This window comes from Triturus cristatus, chromosome 3_1, assembly GCF_964204655.1.
Source record: "Triturus cristatus chromosome 3_1, aTriCri1.1, whole genome shotgun sequence".
In the NCBI taxonomy this organism is placed as follows: Eukaryota; Metazoa; Chordata; class Amphibia; order Caudata; family Salamandridae; genus Triturus; species Triturus cristatus.
In genome coordinates, this window is record NC_140583.1 from 868,762,012 (window position 1) to 868,785,716 (window position 23,705).

The window sequence follows — 23,705 nt, forward strand, 5'->3', positions numbered from 1 at the left end:
CTTGTATCGACGAGAGTATTCAGAATCCAGCAAATATTATTTTCTTGGTAGCAAATTATCTCTTGCCAAACATAGGCTGGGGCTTGCTAAAAGGCATGGGGAGCCAAGCAGCTACTAGAATTTACTGTTTTCCTAGGACGCTATACAACCAGAGACTGGTCATGTCTTGAATGTTCTAATAGGCAATGTCCACGCTTGTCATACTCTTTCTTTGATTGTATTATCTACCAGGAGAGTCAATGCCAGACTTACTTCAAATATATGGCTGTGTTGCTACAGGTGCTACTGCATGATCACTTTAATTCATCCACAGTTAAGTGTTATAAAGACGCTCATTAATTTTGTCATTGGCATCATATTCCTATAGTAATAGGACCCAAGAGTACCTGGCCATCTACTTATTCAGTTGTTAGTTTTGGGGCATCTATATGGAGATACCTTGTTCGGGCATCAAGTTATCTGAATTACATGTTGTATATCCCTGCACTGCTCGGGGGTCCCAAGATCAGGTATACACATGGAAGGATGCAATGTCATGGCTCTGCTGTTATGTTAGTGATATTAACGAAGGTGCATTGCCATTGAAGAAGCTTCTGGTGCAGCGATACTTGAGTCAGCTTCGGTATTTTTTGTGTTTTCTGTGTTACGTTAAGTGATTGTGTTGAAGACAAACACATTGGATTGGAATGCACAATACACTTCACTTCTGCATAGAGAGTTGAGGTCTGTTGTCAACATGTGTGCTGTGATACGTTATATACCAAAGGTAGTGAAAGCACCAGTTTGCTATTTCCCATTATATAACATAGGGGTCTTAGATGTGTGTCGAATGTGTTAAGTTGTGTGTTGATGGTTGAAGTAGTGATGCCCCATACTTTTAGTGGAATGCCCTAATAAGTTGTGTGTCTGTGGCTAGAACAGACCACGATCAGATGCAGAGTCCTTGTAGCTTAATATAGAGAGTTAGGTGTTGGTTGAAATATAGACATGATTTGTGTGTGTTTACAGTTGTGGTAGAAGTGGATAGTTTGTATGAGTCTGTGGCTGGGTGTTTTTTGTGGTTGTGTGGGAGAGAGTGACAGAGAGAGAAATATTGAAATGTAGAAATCAGCTTCTAAATAAGTTTATGGTTTAAACATTGTTGAGGCATGTGTGTAGTAAGAGAGACTTGTCTTATGTGTGTGTGTTTATGGATGTGAGTGGGAAGTATAAAGTCTGACAGTCTGCCTATCTTGAGCTACTTTACAAGTTGGGCCTCTATAGAATCACCAACAACAGAGGCATCTGAATCTCAGGATCAGCACAAGCATCTGGCCTACACTAGGAGCCTGTAGATCTCTGTGCTAAGACAAGCTCTCAAATTGAATGTTTCTAATAATAATTAGACAATATTGTTGGACACTTACATTCCCTGCTTTATCACTCTGGATTTTTCCAAGAGATATTCAGAGATTTTTGCCCCCATGACAGCGCCTGTTGGGGTAAACATCATTTCCAGGTATTTTCCGAATCGACTGGAGTTGTCGTTGATCACGGTGCAAGCGTTCCCAAATGCTTCAACGAGGGGATTCACCTGCAGAATCTTTTCACGCAAAGCCCGGTTATTAGCCTGAACAGAAGAAACAAGTCATCAGAAGAAACCTCACACACGAAACCCTTAGAATATTTTTTAATAATATCCCACAAACATGGCATGCATATTTAAAATTAAAAAATTTCCGAAAAAGAATCCACATGCCTGGTAGCGATGACTTTCAAAATTGACACTCATTCCTAAACGTTTATACCCAGAAAACCTTTTGCCCTTCTTTCTATTTCTTTGGGCCTGATTTAATTGTTGGCGAGAGGCCTGTGTCTCTGCCAGTGCGAAGGAGTAAATTACTCAGTTACCCTGGCAGAGATGCCGGCCGCCAGATTTCTTGGCAGTTATTTCTAAAGCATTGGCAGAAACAGATTTCACAGCAGGTCCTGTCAATGCTTTTTGCAGTTTGGTGCAGTGCTTTGTCAACATGATGTAGCCTTGAACCAAACAGTTTTCTTTTTTATTTAAAAAAAAAAAAAAAAATCCCACAGCAGGATTTTCTTTTTGAAAATAGGAAAAGATTATCCTCCCCTCGTCATGAGACTCATCTCCCCTGGCAAAGGGGGCAATTAGTGTTTTTAGTGTCTCTTACCGCCAGGGTTTGCATTGCAGTGACGTACAGTAAAAAACGGCTATATGTCCGCCCATCCTAATTAGAGAAGTTTGGCCATAGCGGTGAGGGGGGTAGTCACTGCTGTGGTCAAACTAAGGTACACCCATATTTAATTTGGGCTGGTGGACCACTGTCGCCGTTGCGATGGAGTTCCCTCTCAGCCAACATATAAATTAGGCCCTTAGACATGGCAAAACAAGATTTCAATAATGCTGCACTGTTTAATGACTATATATGAAATTTGGCTGGCTGTTGCGAAGTGTAGCTCGATGCTGGAATCTCAGATTTTATGCAGATAAAAAAAAGGGCAAAGATTTAGTGGGTCAAGAGTTAAAAAAACATTTGATAACAACTTAAGCTACGTTTCATGGATCAGCACACAACTTGGCAGACACTTAGCATGTTTAGCTTCCTCTTGATTTTTTAAGTTTCTTGCAAATTTGTCAAGGGGTCAGAACAGTGTTCATTTGCTGATAACATTCGCACTGTTAAATGACTATGAAAGAACTTTCTCAGGCTGTTAGCATGTTAAGCCAAGTACAAGGTTTTCAGGTTTCAACTAGGGAGAGCAAATTAAAGAGGACAGTGGTCAAAATATATATGATTTACTGATTAATTTTGTGCTATTTCTCAGATCTACATGGTATTTGGCAGGCACTGGCAGACACTTAGCATGCTTAACTTACTCCTGATATGTTGAGTTTCACTCAATCCATTAACTTTATTTGCTAATCACTGAGGCAATTTCAAATGATATCTCCAATTACATCACTGATGTTATCTCGAATGTTATCATTGATAACATCACTGCTGTAAATACTTCTGATATTACAAAATGTGTTAAAAATCACATATAAACATACACGTTGATCAAGTTTTAGAAGACTCACTTTCAGAGGTTTTATGTTGTGCCATCATCCAAGAGTAGTAGCAAATGTATATATAAAGAAATATTGTGTCTCACATACGGTTATGTATATGGATGGTGTACATTGTTTCACGTTTCCCATACACCCCCTTTTCTAGACATATTAATCTATTAGGCAATAGCTTTTGTAAACATCATGCAGTTATTTTAATACTCCGGATACCGATGTGTCCTAAGCTGAAGACACAGTGATAGCATATCCTCTCACTGGAAGCTGGTGACACACTATGTGTAGAATTCCAGAGCTCTCACTGGACACTATCCTTAATGTGTAGTTTTCAGATAAGCTTTATCTATAGTTTAGCTATACCTTGAAACACTATCCCATAGCATAAGGGCTTCACTATTGTTAATATCTACTGGAAAAATATTTGAAGAGAGCCTCTTACAGGTATATAATACATAGGAATATGAAACACATCATAATCTTTATGCTAACCGATCGGCATCTTGTGTACATGGGGCACACTTGAACACGGTGCATATTACGCCAGTAGTGCACCCTAAAATACTCAGACGTTTCACTCCTTTTCATGTAGTGCCCACAGTTTGGGGTTAGGATGACCATGAATTTATATTCTGTTGACACATACACAGTTCATTTTTGCCAAGCACTTGTTACACAAGTCCTATGTCACCCTGGCATCTAAAACGTTTTTGCCAGTATTAATTATAAATTGTGTGGTTATTTTTCAAGAGGTTAATAGTGAAGACCTATATAGTTTCCCCTGATTAGTTATTTTGCATACACTAAGGGGCCCATTATGATGTCGGGCGGATCGCCTCCACCCGAACGGCGGTAGTGATCCGCCCGACATCTTTCCCCGCCCGCACTTCAATTACCCCCATCAGATTACCATGGCGGGGGGTACAGCGGCGGACAGAAGGACCGTCCGCTGCTTTACCGCAGGCAGGCAATCGTTACGATTGCCTGCCGTGCGGTCCTGGGCCTTAATATGGTGGCGGTGCCTAGCAGGAATATTAGGATATGTGCGGATTTTGGCCTTTCTATGGCGGCATTAAGGGCATGCGGGCTTTGGCTGTGTGTGCATAATGCGACCGCCAGGGTGGCGATCGCATCCTAATCGCTATTGCGGGACTGCCGCACCCCTGGCGATCGGTCCCGTTTACCGGTACGGTGGCGGGCGGACATCGTAATAGGCCCCTTAGTATCACACATTCTAGATGTTCACGCAGTAAGCTCATCAATGTCATTGGTCATGTTAAATGCGATCAAATCAGTGATGGCATGAATTATGCAATTTGAAATGTCAACAATAGTGCTACTTGAGATGCTATCAGTTAGGTCATGTGGGGGGTCATGAGCAGTGCATGGCAGGAGTTATGGCTTATGTTTTGCCTTGAAACCATAATGTTACTTTAAATGTAGTTTTCCCAGAGAGTTTATAAGATATTTACAAAAGCAATGATAGTTTGTGAGCTTCACTAATCATAAATTACCTTTAACAAGGTTTTTCAGTGAATTTGGCTTCTTTATATGATATACTACAGCCAAAACCCTTATTGCAATATTTCACTATGCCCAAACCTCTATGCTGTGGACCCTTGCTGTGCACTGCTTCACTGTGCATAGTAGAGTTTGGCTACATGCTTTAGAATGTAGCCAGGCCCCACACCTATCCTATCGTATGGCCAAACCCTGATTGGCAAAGTCTTCAGCCATTCACAGTGGAAGTTCCTGGCATGGCCTCGAGCCTGATCTCCCATGAAACCAACCTTTGATGTGCAGAGCCACTGGCTGTGTGCATGAGGGGAGACTTCAGGTCCATGCACTGTGCCCAACCCACCATGCAACCAAGTCTGCTGCGCACTGCCTAAAGCAGTGCACAGTGGTGGTTAACTCTGGTCTGATCCAGTGACAAATCTATCTTGTAGTCAACTACAGGTGGATCCCGTCTTTGCATGTGCTCAGATAGGTTGATTAAAGGGCTTGGCTATGATAGGTGGGGCTTTGTACCCACACCACCATGCAACCCATACTCACTGTACACGACCTTCGGCTGTGCACAGTCATCGCTTGCTTTAAGCAGCCAAACCAACCTCTACACATGCAACGTTTGTAGAGATCCATATCAAGAAAAAGCTGAACATTTTAAATGTCTGAAAAATTGTGCACATATTTGTCTAGCAGTGCTAAAGTGTTTAGCAGAAAAATGAATTCTGTAAAATATATATAAATATACATATACGTTTTTGAAAACACATGGGAGCCTGCAATTCCTATATCAAAGTCAGAAACGAATTAGTTTATCACACGCTTCTTGTGACACCTCTAGTCACTTGTTATAAAAACATTATGTAGCTACTAAACTGTATATAAGTTATTACATTTGCCATCTGACGATACAATGTCTGCTGCCAGAATAAGCAGCCAAGAGGAAAAGCAGATCACAAGACATAATTAAAGCAGTAGCTTAAATAACAAACAAATCCTGGCTTTCCATTCTTCTGGTCTATTTTTTATGAATGAGAAGTGATCAGCAGAAAGGAGAGATTTATGGCAATATTCTTATTTTTTTGCATGCTTTAGGTAATTATAGGAAAGAGATAATATCTATGGATTTTTTTTTCAACAAATATCTAACCGTTAACTGCTTTTTGGTGTGTTTGATTTTGCATTTCAGATTCTTCATGTCTGAAAATATCCTGGCCCAGATTTACTATTTTTGAAGCAAGGCAATGCTGCACCAGAGTTGCTGTGCTGCATTGCGACAAAGGAGAGAGAGACATGCACCATATCTTGCAAGATATGGTGCATTATTTCTCTCCAACAGCACTGGTGCACATTTGGTAGCCATGTGGCAACGTACACTTCCTTGCGCCATAGTACAAGGGTGTGTGTACACTCTGAAGCATACGTTTTGTACTGGAAGAGATCCCTTCCAGTAAAAAACTATGTTTAAGGATTTTCCCACTTTGTATGTGTGCTGTACAATGCAAAGTAGGAAAAGCAAGGAGAAATGAAAACATTTCCTCTTGTTACGTCTGCCTCAAGGAGGCATATGATTTAAGCACAAATCCATGTATACCAATGCTTGTAAATAAGAAATTGGGTCAAAAGCCACCCATGGGTGGTTGCATAGGAACGCCCATGCCCCACCCAAGGAACATCCCCCTGATGCAAAGTATAGCAAAGCAGCACAAAATGCAACTTTGCATCACTTTGGGATACTACCCAATGCAAAACATGACCAGTGCATGGAGAAGACGCGAGTTACAGCTAATGCAGTGGTGCAGCACAAAGTTTCCCATTCTTTATACATCACAAAGTCTGAGAAAGAATGAGATATGACACACATAATGAACTTTCACTTTTGCACATGAGTCCTACGTGTATTTATGATTTACATTTTACAATTGGCACTGCTGATGCAGAGAATCTTTATTATAGAATGTGTAGTCCTTACATAGAATGTTCACTACCTGTCTTTATTAATAAGAGATGTTCTAATCTGAATGACTTAATTAACAGTTACCTGATGTTGATTAATAAAAATGGCTGACCTGTATTAATAAAGTATGTATGCTTTGTTACAATTGAATGATTTGCCATTCTAATAAGTGAAATATTGAATAATTAAATACTTGCAGTATGTAGTTTATTCTAAAACCCATCCTTTTTACACTTGATTCCTAATTGTACGAAAATGTATCTTGTCATCGTTGTGTCGTTCTTAGCTTAAAATGATCCATATGTGGATAGGATGCTAGTATAGGTCAAACAATATTTCATTTGTAATGTATACATGAATGTTACATGTATGTACATTCAAATGTAGTACACAGTTATGCCTACCATTGTGCAATTTGATGATCTAATGAGTATTAATGCCAAATTAAGTAAAAGTACTAAAGCAATGTTATATACTTATGTATTTAAATGGGCACATACATATTAAATGTGCATTATTGATTTAATGTCTTAAATTAGCAGGGTTTCACTCAAAAGGCAAGAATCTTGTCCCATGAGAACCTACTGTGTTTCTAAGCTCTATGCTGACTTGCTTTCTTTGCAGGTGTTCTCACACACATTAGCAATATAAATTATACTTTCTTGTAACAGCATTAGTTACAGTGGCTGAGAACAGAATGCCGACAATGAGTACATGGGAAACCCGTGGACGAAGAAAGAGCCATTGCACTCTGGCTTGAGTATGTGACCAAGAATATGTTCCCTTGGCTAGGGTGGGATCTTTTCTTCTTGTTGCGGACTGTATACAATATTAATCCATGTAAGGACTGAAGCAAATACAATGGACTCCTATTGACGACGCAACCAAAGGGGATTTGCCAACAGACTCTATGGATTTCAACTTATCATTTTGCCATGGGTGAGTGGCAGATCTCTCAGACCTCTGAGGGCAGAAAATCCCAGACTTTCTTGCAGAATATCTGTGTTGAATCCCTTTCTGCAGCACATGCAGATCTTTCCTTGGACTCCAACCTGAACCATTTCCCCAAATCTCATTGTCCCTTGAATGGACTCTTAAAAGACTTTCCCTGTGTGTGATTAGACCAGCACTTATCTTGGGCTTCTGCAATGCTACTGCTAATACTTCTCGTACTCTTTTGCCTTATCCCTATAATTTTCTACAGTTATTTGCTTCCTGAACTCTGACCAATTAGGTGCCTTGATCTATGCTTGAAGGACTTAGTTGCTAATGCATAGAAAGGATCAACTTAGATTATATTCAGAGCATCGGGTACTTATGTTGTTGATTTATATTGCAGCTATAGAGCTGCTCGTATGTTTGATCCTTGTACGTCTAAACTTTTTTAGGAGACTCGGTCTCCCTGTTGCTATACTGTATTACTATGGTCCGAACTTAAAAGTGATCTATTTGAACCTGATTACTAATTTGCAATAAACACCCTTAAAACTGGCTTCTGATTCCTGGTCCTCATTGTGTAGCCAACTGGTTGCACTGTTTCCGTAAATTAGATTGATAGGACAAGATATGTTAACTCTCTTTCCCCTTAGTTCGACGGAGAATGATCCATCGGAGGACCAAGTTGGCCCAGTAAGTAAGCGTGAGGAAATGTTCCAGTAAGGGAGGTAAATCCTCAGTATCCAGTGGGCCCAGAACTATATGATTAAATTGGCTGGATCAGTAGTGTGGCTAATGAGGTGACAAGACTGTATGGTGGTGTGCGACTTATAGAAAGTTGAAGGTGGTGCATAAATTCTAAATTTAAGTTGTAACTATAACTTTAGAATTCCTAATATTTTTATAGTTTTAGTGGGGTCTTCATAGAAAAAATGTATAACGTTTTCCCAGCTATAATTTTTTTTTTTTTTTTTTTTTGAAACCGTTTATTGCAATCTCAAATAGTTACAAGTATGGGCCTACAACCGTCTGGCCGGCCGCTAGAGTGGCAGAAGCATATGACATACATACAGAAAAATCTCTTGGCGGTGCAAAAAGGGTAAATCAGGAGATATCAGTAGTGCAGGCCACATAACTCCAAACCCACAATACGGTTTCCTTTTGTCGAAACACAACAACACAAAAACAACCACACCCGCAAGGCAACCCGCAATCCCAAGTAACAGCACGCGCTCCTTAAGTGGGGGACCCCAACCAATCGCCAAACTCTGAAGAGGGGAATGAGAACAGATCAGGGACTGGGGAACCACGTGCCCATGGCTGGGGGAGGGGGCCGGCTAGGGGGACGGGGCTGGTGAAGCAGCCGGCAGCAGCGGCGGCTCGCAAATACCCCCGCGATAGGCGTTCCAGGGGCCCCAGATTTTCACCCACGCCCCAGGCTTACCCCTCGCAACATACACCACCTTTTCACGAAACATACACCAGTCCATGTGTTCTTTCCAGGCCGACACTGCCGGAGGCCTCTGGGATCCCCACAATTGAGCAATGTCACGCTTAGCTATCATGTATCCCAGAGTCACCCACCGCGTCTGCGGAACCGAGTAGTCAGTTGGCTCCCACACATTCAGCAAGCATCTCCTCGCTTCAGGCAACAGCACGACACGCGTAACCACTCGCAGGACCTCGTGCACACCACGCCAGAATCGCTACACCTTTGGGCATTCCCACAGAATATGCAAGAAAGTTGCCAAAGCACCACAGCCACGCTTACACAGTCCATCCTCAGCAAAGCCCATACGTAGAAGCCTTGGCCCCGTCACGTAAACCCGGTGGAGGATCTTAAGCTGGACGAAGCGAAGGCGAGCCGGGATGGCCACCTCCTTCGGAGAGGCCACCGCGGACATCCAGTCCTCGTCGTCCAACTCCAGCCCATCGGCAACCCAGGCCTCGCGGAGGCCAGTCAGCAGGCCCGATCGGTCGTTGATCAGTTTTTTATATATAAGGGAGATCGTGCTGTCTGGGACATGGCCATCCAGCACTCTGTCCTCCAGGGGGGAAGACTCCGGAATGGACGCGACATCCGGGAAGACAGAGCCCAGCGCGTGGCGGACTTGTAAGTACCGGAAGTACTCACTGCCTTGCAACTGAAACTCCGTCTGCAGCGTCTCGAAAGTTTTGAATCCCCCCCTCGTCCAGAGATCTCCCACTGTGCTGATGCCGATCGTGTCCCACTTCTCGAAGCCCTTCGAGGTCCACAGGGAGCCCAACCTCGCCGACGCATATAGCGGTGACGCCCGGGTCAAACGGTCCTTCCACCCCATAGCTGCGTTAGCCGCGTACCATACACGCACCATGACACGCGTCGGTCCCGTCAGGCGAGGGTCCGGCGCGCCAGAGTAGAGCGCTCGATTGTAGTCGCCACCGGGCAGGAGCATCTTGTCCATTTCAAATGCCGGGTTCAGGGCGGGCCCGTAAAGGCCATGATTAATCGCAGCTAGCTGGGAGGCCCAGTAATACCGTTTAATATCCGGGAGGGCAACCCCCCCATCGTACCACGGGAGCGTCAATTTAGCCAAGGCAATACGTGGCCTCCCGTCCCAGAACAGGCGACGCTGCAAACTCTCCACCTCCCGGAAGTAGCGCGCCGGGACCAAATCCATAGTGTTCTGGAGAGCGTACAGAAAGCGCGGCAACGACATCATCTTAAACAAGGCCGCTCGGCCGAGCGGCGAAAGCGGCAGACGCCGCCAACGCACCACGTCCTCCTTCAAGCGCTGGAGGGGGGGCAGCAAATTCCGCTCGTAGCGGGCCTCCGGGTCCAGAGTAATATATATACCCAGGTACCGAAACCCCTGGGAGGCAATCTGGATCGGACAGTCCCGTGGTAGGACCGGAGCCTCCCCGGCAAGCACATATACACAGGATTTCGCCCAGTTGATGACGAGGCCTGAGTTGCGACCGAATGAGCGCAAAACATCAACTAGGACGATCAGTGATTTACGCGGGGAGGCGAGATATAGAAGGATATCATCAGCGTAGAGGGACACACGGTCCTCATGCTCGGGGGTCCAGCGGAGACCACGGATGGAAGGGTGCCACCGCAGCCACTCCGCCAGGGGCTCCAGGGCCAGTGCAAACAGGAGAGGCGACAGGGGGCAACCCTGTCGCGTGCCCCGTCCCAGTGCGAATGGGGCCGAAACTCGTCCATTCACCACCACCTGCGCCAATGGGCCGGAATACAACAACTTGACCCAGCTGATGAAGCCCGGTCCGAAGCCAAACTTCGCCAGCATCGCCCAAATGTATGGCCACTCGAGCGTATCAAACGCCATGGTGGCGTCCAAGGACGCCAAGATGGCCGGTTCCCGCACGAACGGGACACGCGCGAGCACCCCGTGCAAGCGTCGCAGATTAAGGGCCGTGTTACGATGGGGTATGAAGCCGGACTGGTCCTGGTGGACCAAGTCGCCCACCACGCCGACCAGCCGGTTGGCCAGCACCTTGGCGAGGATTTTGGGCTCCGCGTTCAAGAGCGAGATAGGCCTATAGGATGTGACCCGCTCACGGGGTCTCCCCTCCTTGTGGATCACCACGATCGTGGCCAGACGCTGGTCCGGCGGAAGGGAACCCCGCGAGTGGGCCGCCAGGAACATCGCGCGCAGGTGGGGCGCCAGCACATCCGGTCGCAGCTTGTACAGCTCGATAGGGATGCCATTGGGGCCCATGGCCTTGCCAGATGCGACCGAGCGGATAGCAAGGGCAATTTCGTCCGAGGTGGGAGGAGCGTCCAGCGAATCCCTGTCCTCCACCGAAAGGGAGGGCAGCGCGATGTCCCGAAGCAGGGCATGGGAATCCTCCTCCGAGCAGGGAGAAACCGGGGAATACACCTCGCGGAAATAATCCGCGAAGCAGGAGACAATGGCGGCCGGCTCGGTGACACATACACCATCCATCCTCTCGATCAACGGAACCACACGACTCGCTCTCTCCTTTTTATCCAACCACGCTATCAATTTACCAGCCTTATCACCCACATCATACAGTCGCCCCTGTTGCTCTCTACTGAGGCCCCTGGCCGCCTCCGTGACGAGGGCCCTATAGGCCGCCTGCTTGAGGTGTAGAACATGCAATGTGGCATCCGTCACCCCGCTCCCCAGGTCACCCTCTAGTTCAGTAATTTCGGCCTCCACCCGGGTTACCTCCTCCCGCTCGCGCCTCCGGGCATGGGAGATAAAGGAGAGGGCCTCCCCCCTGAGAACTGCCTTAAAAGCCTCCCAAAGGGAGATAGCCGAAGGGACAGACCCCACATTCTCCTCAAAGTACCGCTGCAAGGATTTGATCAATTCGGCTCGAATAGTGGGGTCGCGCAGGTACCAGGCATTGATTGGGGCTACCCTGCCCTCCCCCCTCGGGAAGACATCCAAGTGCAACAGTAGTGGGGAGTGATCTGAAATACCCCGCGCCAAATGGCGCACCTCTCCCACTCTCCCAGCGTAGGCCGCAGGAACAAGGATATAATCAAGCCGCGAGAGGCTACCATGGGCACCAGAGTGGAAAGTGTATTGCAGCTGCGCGGGATGCTTTAGTCGCCAGCAATCCACCAATCCTAGTGTATCTAAAAGGCCGGACAGCCACGCCTGTGCCCGGGGGAGGTCCCTGGGGGGATGACGATCCATAGACCCAGAAGCCACCGCATTGAAGTCCCCCCCAACTACCAGAAGCCCACCCGGGAGGTCAAGGAGGAGGCGCCCCAGGTCCGCAAACGTGGTAGATTGCAACCCCGGCGGAACGTACACTGATACAAAAACGACCACTCTGCCCTCCATTCTACCCACCAAGACAGTGTAACGTCCCCTCTCATCATGGCGCACCTCATCAATCTCCAATGGGAGCGAGTTCTTAATCATGATGCCCACCCCCCGCGAGCCCGAGGTGAAGCCCGAATGGGCCACCAAGCGATAGCCTCTCCGATTCATGGCATGAAAGGAATTACCTATAAGGTGTGTCTCCTGCAGGAAGACCACATCTGGCGAAATTCGTTTCAGATACTGCAGGACCACACCACGCTTAATCCTATCCCCCAGTCCGTTAACGTTCCATGATAACACAGTTAGATCCCTACCCCCCATCATACATGGAAGCCATCAATCGTCCCCCAAAGAGCATCTGAAAAACAACAATACAGTAAATGGTTCGCCTTGCGGTGCAAACAAACAACACTCCACCCCCACCCACCCATCCCAACAGAACTCCCCCCTCCCTGCACCCCTGCATGAGCCCAGACAGCCCCCCCAAAGTGCAGTGTGCCTGTCGCCCCATAGACGAAAAACTAACTAGTCCCCCAGAGGAGGAGGGAAAGCCCCCAATGGACCCCGTACGACCTCCATAGGAGGGGAACATACACGATCAGTGAATGGTAACCGAAATGTTGTCCAGAGCAAGGCCTACTATTCACCCCTCAGTTCTGATCCGGCGAGCCCTCCCCGCCAACCGCACCCCCCCCACCCCCCCGGCCCCGATCCCCAGGCAGAGTATCCAACAGTCCCCAGCCGCCTCGGGACGGTCAAAAAAGTGCGCGCGACCGTCCACCTCCACCCTCAGCTTAGCTGGAAAAAGCATTGAGTACTTAAGGTTCAGGTCCCGTAGGCGACGTTTAACTCCGAGAAAACTCAGTCTCTGCTTTTGGACCGTCGGAGTAAAGTCAGGGTAGAAATTCACGTCCATATTATCGAGCTTGACCGGTCCCTGTAGCCTGGAAGTCTGCAGGATAGCGTCTCTGTCCCGAAAGTTAAAAATCCGGGCAATGAGAGGCCGCGGCGGGGCTCCGACCTTAGGTCTTCCTCCGGGGACCCTGTGAGCACGTTCCACCGCGAAAAGTTTACTCAGCCCCCGGGGCTGGAGATGGGTGAGGATCAGGTCTTCCACAAACAAATCTGCCGCCTCCTCCTCCCGTCCCTCCGGCACCCCGACAATACGAACGTTGTTCCTCCGGGCCCGACCCTCGGCGTCCTCCAATCGACGGTCAATCAGGGCGCTCGCCTGGCCAAGCCGGTGCACCTCCTTTTGAAGGGCCGCCACGTCTGTAGTGAGACTCGAGGTGGTGTGGGCCAGGGAATCGACCCGGTCATTTGTTTTAGACAAGTTGGCTCTCACCAGGCCCACATCCACCAGGGCCGAGTCTATCTTCTGCGCCAGAGTATCAAAGCGCTGGTCCACCGAGGCCTTCATCTCGGCAATGGCGCCCATGACGTCCCGGAGGGTCAGATCCGCAGGCTGAGCAGACGCCTCAGCCGGGCCCGCGGGGGATGTACGCTGTGCCTCTGGGGATCCCTTCTGGAGGGTGTAGCGGTCCATACTGTTTGACTGATGTGCCGGGCCACGGCGGGTCGATTTCACCTTTGCCCGGTCGCCATCTTGCTTTGTGGACATGTCGCACTCCCAAAATCGTGCCAATCTCCTCGAAAGGGCCGATAAACCAGTTCACGGGTTCCGGGGGGGGGGTGACCACTGGACCGCAGGACAACTCACAGCCGGCGGGTCAGCCGGGCACCGGGACAAGGCCACACCACCGCACCCCGCTCCGCAACCCTACCTCGCTTGAGGGCAAGGAGGGCGCAAAAGCGAAAGTGAAAGCGCGGGGAACGCGAGTCGCCCAGCCCTGCCCGCCGCTGTTGTTCGCTTTGTCCCCGGATCGCCCCACAACTCCAATCCGGGGGGCCGGCGCGGAGAAGGCCGCAATCTTCGATCGGTGCTCCCACCAGTGTCCGGGGTCCGATTCGAAAACGGAAAACGGGTGCCGCCTCAGCTCGGGTACACAGACACAGTCCCCTCATCAACGACAGGATATAATCAGGATTAATTCAGGAGGTCGCGGAGGTCCTCGGGAGCTTCGCACCTACGCGGCCATCTTGGTTGCGCGCTAGGCTCCTCCTCCTTCCCAGCTATAATTAAAACATCAAATTTTTTATTGAATTTAAATGGGATTTAGTTTTTTAATAAAAACATTTTTTAAATCGTAGTTTGGAGTGTAATTCAGTTGAGCGTTGTTAAGTGGAGTGTCGTAAAGTATAGCGGAGGACAGTGTCATATAGTATATTTTGTAGAGTGTCATGTAGAGTGGAGTGGCATAGCATACAGTGGAGTAAAGTCTAATACAGCAGAGTGGCGTGGTGTGTTGTATAGAGGAGTGGAGTAGCGTAGAGTAGAGTGGTGTATTACACAGTGAAGGGAAGTTTTGTACAGTACAATTGAGCATCGTAGAGTTCCCTAAAGTGGAACAGACTATTGTACAATTTTATTTTATTTATTTATTTATTTGATTTAGTTCTCTACTGAGAACAAATAAGATGATAAAACAATCAAATTAAATTTATAAATAACAAAAATAGTGAACACTTATCCTAATACAAGTTTAAAAATGTTTTTAAAACTTTAAACAGATTATAGCATACAAATTCATTGGGAGGTGATTTAAGAATGGAGATCAAACTCTGTACACATGTAGAGTTACACTTTGTTTGAATTAGTTTTAAAAATCGCTTTCTAGCGTCAACTACTGTGGAGTTAGGACAAACAAACTAAATATGCGTCAGATCTTGAACTCCTCCTTTACAGAAGTCACATAAGCTGCTGGCATTATTGTTATTTGTCCATTTCCAAGTAAAAAAATTGAGAGGAAGGATCCCAAACCGAAGTAAAACCATACAACGCCGGGCACCATGTCTTAAAGTGAAAGTAAGATATTGTTGCCTTTGTTTGAATTCAGTTGACTCAGCATATTGTTTATAACATTGTAGTTTTGTACAGTGCTGGAAATCGAGATCATAACTTATTCTTGGAGTCAAGTGTTTTAAAAAGAGTTTCAAATGTGCCGGGATCCAGGTTTTCAACAGATCAACTGTACATTCTGACAACTTCAGTGCAAACATTAAGTTTCGATAAAAGACGTATTTTGAGGATCCTTCATCAAAAATTTCCAGTTTTAATAAAGCCCTTAGAGAACCTTGTTCGGCATGTAAGATGTTATACGCCCATCGGATGATACTAGTGATTTCTCTAGCGTAAGTACTTGTTAGAGAAAACTCAAGGCACAGGGCTTGCACAGGTACTGCTTGAGACATTTTGGTTAATTTCCGAATAATCTTACTTTCTTTGAGTTGTATTGGATGCCATTGATTTATGGGAATGTGCTCAAGAGCATATGAAAGAACTGGAGGGATCTTGATGCTAAAGACCTGTAAAAGAGTTGAAAAGTGCCTATGCCCAGTAGAAGAGTATAATCTTTGAAGTGCCCTGGCATGAACATCAGCTTTGTAGGCCAGGTGCTGGAGATGGGAATGATTTTTTAAGGTTTGCAAAAAAATACGACCTAAGTAGAAGTATTCATTCACTATTTCTAACGATTGTCCTCCTAAGGTCCAGTTATACTTTACGTATCTTTTACTTCCTCAAAAAGGAACTATTTTTGTCTTTGTTATATTAGGGACCAAAAAATGTTGTTCTGCATATGACGCAAGTGCATGCAAGTTCCTTTGGAGGCCGAACGGAGTAAGGTCAAGGATAATCACATCATCTGCGTACATCAAAGTATGAATTTTATGTAGTGATATTTTCGGAAGAAATTAATTATCTGCTTAAAACAATCTGGGAGATCACTAAGGTAGAGGGAAAATAGTAAAGAAGCTAAAAGACACCCTTGTCTTAGGGCATTCAATGTTTTAATTGGGGATGTGAGCCCCTTCTCTTTCCCCAATATAACTTGGCACCAGGTTTCGGAGTGGAGTGACACAATTATATGTAATAAGTTAACCGGGATTCCCAATTTTTCTAGCTTACACCAAAGTGTTGGTCTGTCCACTCTGTCAAATGCGGTTGAAAAATCAACAAAGACAGAGTAGACGACCTGTGATTTTGAGACCACATATTTATCAATTATTGTTTGTAACATCGCGATATTGTCAGTTACAGAATGTTTTTTGCGAAACCCAGCTTGGTTAAATGGAATTGATCCAGTTGAGAAGGCCCACTCTTTGAGATGGGCCAATACACTGGCCGTGAAGATCTTTCCTGTTGCATCAAGCAGGGCGATCTGTCGGTAGTTGCCGGGGGACAGTCTGGAGCCCTTCTTATGGATAGGGATAATTATACTTCCTTCCCAAGATTTAGGAATTTCGCCAGTGGCGAAGCTATGGGAAAAGAGGGGAGCTAAAAACAAACTCCACTCCTTTGGATTCTTTTGAAGCACCTTTATTGGAATTAGATCTGGGTCCATTGCTGCAGATGTTCTTGCATTTCTTATATGAAGTTAAATTTGAAATGGTGAAGGGGCGAGATCTTCAAGAGTAGTCACCCGTGTCTTGCCCGGAGGTCGTAACATAATTTCTTTCCTCACGTTTGTTTTGTATAAGTTTGCTAAATACACTTCCCATTCCCTTGGGGGGACTGGTGAGGCTTGTAAAGTTTTTTTTTTGCCTGTTTCTTTTGCAATAAGAATCCAGTATTCACGTATATTTTTTTGTTTAGCCGCTATCTGAATGTCCATCCATTTTTTATCCTGTTGCACTTTTCTTTTCTTTTCTTTCGCCCTCTGTTTACGATTTTTTAGTATTTTAATTTCCTGTTGTCTTCTGTCGGAGAAACATAAGAATTGTGCCCAAATTAATTTGTTAAGTAATATTATATTTTTATCAGAGTTTTTTTTTGTGATTTCTTGATTGGGAACTTCGGAGATTAAGGGTTTCTTGCAGGAATGTCACTAGTTTCTTTAGAGCAACTTCAAAATTTATTATTGGATCTGAGAGATGTATACTCTCAAATATTTGCGTAAGTACCTTTATTATTTTGTTATTGTTGAGTGCTCTCGTATTCCAAGTGATTTGTCCTTGTTCTTGATTTACGAGTGCAGGGCTTTGTAAATACATGTTGTAACCCGTAGAGGTAGAGTTCGCGATTAGACCAGTTGTAAGATTAAGAATTGCTTGGTCGCTTCCCTGATTAAAGTTAATGCTTAGGTGTTCTATCTTCCTGAACAAGTCTTGACTACATATCATGTAGTCTAATATTGAGGAGTTAAATATACCTGTTCTTGTACTTGCTGCCGGAATGTCTCCTTCTGTGTTACCATTTAAGATAACTCCATTGTAAGCTGGTAGCGAGGAGAGTATTAATTTCCCCCGTTTATCTGCTTTGATCCCTGGAGGAAAAACGAGTGTTGAAGTTAACGGGCCTCTTCGTGTAATCCGCATTCCCATTTCTCCAGCAAGTCATTGGAAATGTTCCTGTTAAAGTCTCCCATAAGGAACACTGACGGGAATCCTAAGGTTTCTACCACCTCTTCCAATTCCTCAAATATTTCGTACATAAGGAAATCCGACTTGGAGCCAGGCGGAATATATAAGTTGTAAATGAGTAAATCATTTCGAATATCTGCTAGCTCCTTCCGGCACTTAACCTTTATACATTGGCTATTTAATGTCTTCATGGGGAGGATTTCCTGATCCCATAAGAAATCTTCGCTCAGAAGTAGTGCTAATCCGCCCTCAGCATGTCCTCGGCTGACTGGTTCCGCTGGGATATCATATACAATATAGTTGTCTAGATGAAAAGTTATAGTTGGCCATGTTTCCTGGAGTGCCACAATCTCTGGGTCATCTTCCATAATCTTTGCAAGTTTCTCCTGGGTTTTCCCTGCAATATTCCAGGAGGTAATGCTCAGGCCTTGGTTAAAAAGGGAATATTTTTGCCCTTCCCTGTGTTTTACCATTTAAATTCTCTGTAATTCAGGACCATTGCTTTTCATCTGCTTTTGTCTCCTCTTTAGGGATAGGTTTGTTCCAGATCCTTCTTTCACCGTTCCTGATTGATATTGTTAGATTTTCATTTATGATATTAATCAAGTCAGTGTGACCACTGTTGCTTTGTGGGAGTGAATAGTTTTTCATAACAGTAATCTCTTTAGGATTGTTCCGATTGTGGAATCCCTTATGGTCAACTGCTACTACATCGTATCAATTTTTAAACAAAATTTCTCTTTCCTTTAGAATGATGCCCGGAATCACCGGGGACCAAAACTCCACAACGGCTACCGTAATTTTAGATTTTAAGGGAAAGACTACTAATTTCATCTCTGCACTTGAAAAAGAGTGTAACACATGATTCTTTTGTATAAGGTTTGTTATTCTCTCCTGGTTATGTGGGTCATTCCCTGATGGGAATAGATCAGTGAACTCCAAAACATGTGAGTGAGTCTGCTCTTCATAAGGGGTCCAGAGTTTTTCTATCAGTTGGGTGGGCGCAGTTTGGGGAGCTTCATTACAACCTAAGGCAGTTGAAAAGCTAACTGCCAAGGGGTTTAGAGCGTTATTGATCTCTTTAAATTATGCATCAACTTGCTCCGTAATGTACTGATTTGGATTATTTTCCAAATGTTTGTCCTGTTCAGATGATTGGAGTTCGGGAGATGAAGATTTTGGACACTTTAACACTCGTACTTTTTGTTTTGTGAATCTCCTTATCATTCTTTTCTTGTGCCTTTTCTTTATGTTCTTAGTAGTTCTCCTTTCCTTCCTTGATAAGAGGGTATCCGAGGGGAGTGAGGCTGGGGATTCGGACAATTTTCTTCTTTTTTTGATTTCAGTTGTCAAAGATTTATTAGTTTGATCGGGTGTAACTTTAGAATTGATCTGATTAAAGATTGGATAATATGCTTTGACCGGGTTTGAAACTTTATCATTATCTGGTTCCTGAAAAATTCATTAAGCGAAATCGTTTGAGTGATCTCCAACTTTTCCTGTTGGGGTTGATCCATGCTTTGTCTTTAATAATATTTCTCCATTTAAAAGAATATCTTTATGATTAGGAAGGTTGTCCTCAGTTTTTCCCTTTCCTTTTTGGGGTGGTGACTGACAGATACATTGCTATTTCCTTTTTTTATCAACAAGATATTGCAACATACCTATTTATGTGTCCAACATCTGATCTGAGTTATCCATCATATTCCCCAAAAGGTTAAGAATTGATTCTAGAATTTTTTGTAGGGAAAATAAAGAATTTGATATCGGTGTATGAGTATTTGGAGATTGTAAGTGCATTGTGGAAAGAAATTCTGGTGATTGGGAGAGATTCCCTAGTGGAATTAGATTTGAATTCTTTTGGGGGGTACTATTTGTAATTGTCAAATGATCCTTCATCTCTCTAGGTGCTTGTCTCAAGAGAGAAACGTTGATATCAGGTAAAGTGAAGTCTGTAGCAGGAATATGTTGTAAATTGGATTCCAAGGAAAGTGGTGATGTTATTCCCTGCTCCTGCAATACTTCTATATCTACCAGATCTTGAGCGGTGGAGTTGCTGACTTTATGCCCCTTTGAATTTTTTTGATCTTTTTTTTTGCGTATGTCTTGCTGTGTTCCGATTCTTTTCATAAAGATCGTACGAGATCTTAATTTTTTGTAAATCATTGTAGGGTAGGTGGTAACTATAAATATTTGTGGGGGACAATAGATATTTAGCAGCCTTTTATGAGAGATCTTTTTGGTGATATGCGGCAGCAGCTCCTGCCGCATTAGGGAGGCGTTCGCGGCTCCCAGACCGAACCAGGTGATTTGCTTGCGGCTCCTGCCGGATTGCAAGCTGAGCCGCAATTTCGGGCGTGCTCAGCAGGTAGCCTGCGGCTCCTGCCACGTCAAACAAACATTTGCATACTATTGTACAATATACTGTAGTGGCATAGAGTGGAGTTCAGTGGAGTACATTGTCGTATAGTTCGGTGTTGGCTAGTGGGGTATCGTACAGTAGAATGGTGGAGAGTATTGCATACTGTAGTCTCATATATTTGAGTGTCGCAGATTGGTGTGTCGTACAGCGGACTGTGGCACAGTGTCATACAGTGGAGAACAGTGTCATACAGCGGAGTGCTGTGTCATATAGTGGAGTGGCATGGCGTGGAGTGGAGTGGTGTGTCCTATATTGTCATACAGTATACTACAGTGGAGTAGAGTGGATAAGCATACACAGGAGTAGTGTGGCACAGAGTGCCATACAGTATAGAAGAGTCTTGTAGGATGGAGTGCATAGAGTAGAGTAGGGTGTCATACAGTGGAGGGCCATAGAGTGGATTGTTGTACAATGGCGTAGAGTGAGGTAAAGTGTTGTGTAGTGGAGTTGACAGCAGTGGAGTTGAGTAATTGATATAACATAGTGTGGAGTGAAGTATAATAGAGTGAATTTGTGTTCTGTAGAAATGAGTTACGAGGAGTGGAGTCGAATGGTGTAGAGTAAAGCAAAGTGTCATAAATATGAAAGATGTCTTGTACAGTAGAGTGCACTATTGTTTTGTAGAATGCTGGAATGTCTTGTAGAGTGAAGTAGAGTTTTGTACAGTGGAGAGTATGGGCATAGAGTGGAGTACAGAGTTGTGGAGTATTGGAGTGTACGGGCATAGAGTGTAGTAGGTGTAATAGAGTGGTGTACATTGTAGTAGAGTTTTGTAGAGTGGTGTACACGTAAGTAGAGTTTGGTAAAGTAAAGATATATACAGTGGAGTAGAGCATTGTAGAGTAGAGCAGTCAGTGGAGTGTCGAACAGTGGTGTAAAATGGGGTAAAGTATTGATGGAGCAGGGTTTCGCATAAATGAAACCGGCTCAGATCATGTACCCCCATAATATGTACTAACAGTATGTAGATGAAGATAACTCTAACATGCACCCACATAATCACAGGGGAATTGCTTTGCGCATGTTTTAAAATAACCCGTAATCACATTGTATTGTAATAACTGTCGTGTTTTTGAAGAAACAAAGAAATTGCATTAGTAGGCTGCAAGGGCTTCATTATTTGCATGTTGCAATCTTACTTCTAAAAGAATGGTTAATGCTGTTTGCTTGCATATTTGCCAATGCTAGGTATTTTTAATGGGAAGTAGAGAACAGTGGGAGGTAAACAGTGATGGTTTCACTATCACATAATTAATAAATGTTCATTTCTATAAACTTTAGTGTGCTGAGTGAAGACACCATTATATTAAACTTAGCCAAAGTGGGAGGGGGGATTGCTAGGAGTGAGTTTGTTCTGCCATGATATGGAGAGCAAAGGATGCTGTTCGCAGAAGATGACAAAGGAGTGAAGGTCAGTGCATGCCTCGCCTGCCAATTACTGAACAGGAGCGTGAGACTGGAGACGCCCCAGCGAAAGAACTGTGTTTTCCTAATAAAATAATATAAATTGTTGCAAGTACATGAACATTTTAATAAAGTTATGAACCAGACCCTGGGAAAGTGTGCGTACAAAAGAAATAGTGAATAAAATGCAGACTCATAATGGTGTGACCATACCACCTCCTCAGCCCACCAACCATTGTGCAAGTTAGAGCGTAAATAGTAACTTTTTAGGGATGAACATGTCAATTCAGACTATATATTTAGGGACTTTAGGGGCGAGGTTGGACAGTAGGAGATATTGCTGTGGAAATGCTGCTAGAGAGAGAGGAGGGGAAGATTTGCCACTATCCATCGGTTTCCTGAGAGACTTAGCTGTTCCCATCTTATCCTGTACCTCTCCAGATTCTCCACATCTTCCTGATGATTAATTTGGGAATCGTGGTCATCCCTTCGGACCAGGGGGTGGTTTCCCAAATTTTCCTGCAGTCTACTAGGTTCGTATATAGATTAGGTGTCCTTTTAAGATTTTCCTTAAATGTATGCATTTGAATTGAACCTTTTGTCTCTCCACCTATCTACTCCATCAACAATGATTAATTATATATTTCTTTAGATGGATCTATTGTCTCTTCATCTATCTTTCTGTTAAGAATTATATCTGTTTGGCATAAATCAATTTTGCTGAACCCTTCTGTCTCTTACTCTATCCACTCCTTCATTGTGCAATGACATTGAGAAGATCTATGTATTGAACTGTCTTTCTATGAGATTTGGTGTTTATCTCTGTAGTTGTGACCCAATGTATTATGAGCATTTACTTTGAAATCTTAGATAAAATTCATTTATTAACCCTACCAAGAGTCTGAATTATTTAACTAATGTTTAGTCATACTAGTCTTATCATTGCCATCAACTATTCAATGAATGGATCCATTGATCAAGTATTTGAAGAGTTGATAAATAAATAGTTAGTTAAGGAATGATATAATCGAGCACTCGAAACAAATTGACCCCAGCGCAATCAGGGATTTTCTGGGTTGAATGTGTATGGGCCAATGCAGTGATTTGTTGTGTATTGATCGATGAGTATTATTGGCACCGGATCAGTTTCTTGGTAGCATTTAATGATTGATTAGTTTGGTGATGATTATTGATTATATGTTTTAACATGAAGGGTTAGTGTCATGTTCTATGTTGTCTAGCACTCATGGTACGGAGATACCTGAGGAAATCCGGGGAGGGAATCTGCTGGAAGTAGGCAGAAGAGTGTGGTAAAGAAATCACACTGCAGAAGTACTTTGTCTGTTGAAATGATGCCTAAAAATTATGGAGGGCTGTAGGTGTTATACTTAGGGAATTTCGTATGTGAGTAGGAGTGATTGAATAGCGAAGGGTCCACTTCTGAAATTCTGGCCGTATTTCCAGGAAATTAGCAAGACTCCTTTTCACAACAAAAAGTCCTCTTGTGATATCTTGGTTTTATCCCTAGAAAAGTAATTGGTCCACCTGTAGCTTGTTAGAAGAGTAAAAATAGCGCTGGTCGTTATTAGGAGAAAATCTTTGGAAAGGTGAAAACTATCTCTTTATCTAGTGGAATGGACAAAGTAGCATTGTTCTATGTTGTTACTAACAGAAACTCTGATAAAGAAAAACTTAGAAAAACATTGCCGTAAATTTTTGTAAAGGGAGTGTCAGTAGCAGGAGTTATACTGACATCAAGAAAAGGCAGCGCTGACATTGGTCAGGCTGCGGGCGTGTACTGTACTCTAATTGGTTGGTTGGTGAGAGCTGCGCTGGTATAGGGCAAAGGATAACCAATAGGGTGAGTGGAGTTACTAAAAAGTTGTTTGTTTATTTGCGGAAGAAGCCAGCAAAGGAAGTTAATACAGAAAATAAAGAATTTTTTCAAAAAAGATAAATCTATTGTGACTATAGGGGGAATTTCAATTCTGCCTCTGAAAACACCTGCTTCTTTTATGATGTTAGAATGAGGATATCACATGTGTGCATGGTAAGAGAATTGGATTGAGTATACGAAAGATGATGGTGTTTTGGCTTTTCCACAGTAGGGTACCTTTA

General features: G+C 44.2%; 1 protein-coding gene across 4 annotated transcripts in view; it reads right to left on the reverse strand.

Moving 5' to 3' along the window:
- The window catches only part of MYO3B (myosin IIIB), a 2,253,613-nt gene that overhangs the window by 1,013,625 nt on the left and 1,216,283 nt on the right, over positions 1-23,705 (reverse strand). For all 4 annotated transcript variants that reach the window (XM_085645333.1, XM_085645331.1, XM_085645332.1 and 1 more), the window contains one exon: positions 1,407-1,609. In XM_085645333.1, coding sequence (XP_085501459.1) covers positions 1,407-1,609 — 203 coding nt within the window. The remainder of the gene's footprint in view (positions 1-1,406; positions 1,610-23,705) is intronic.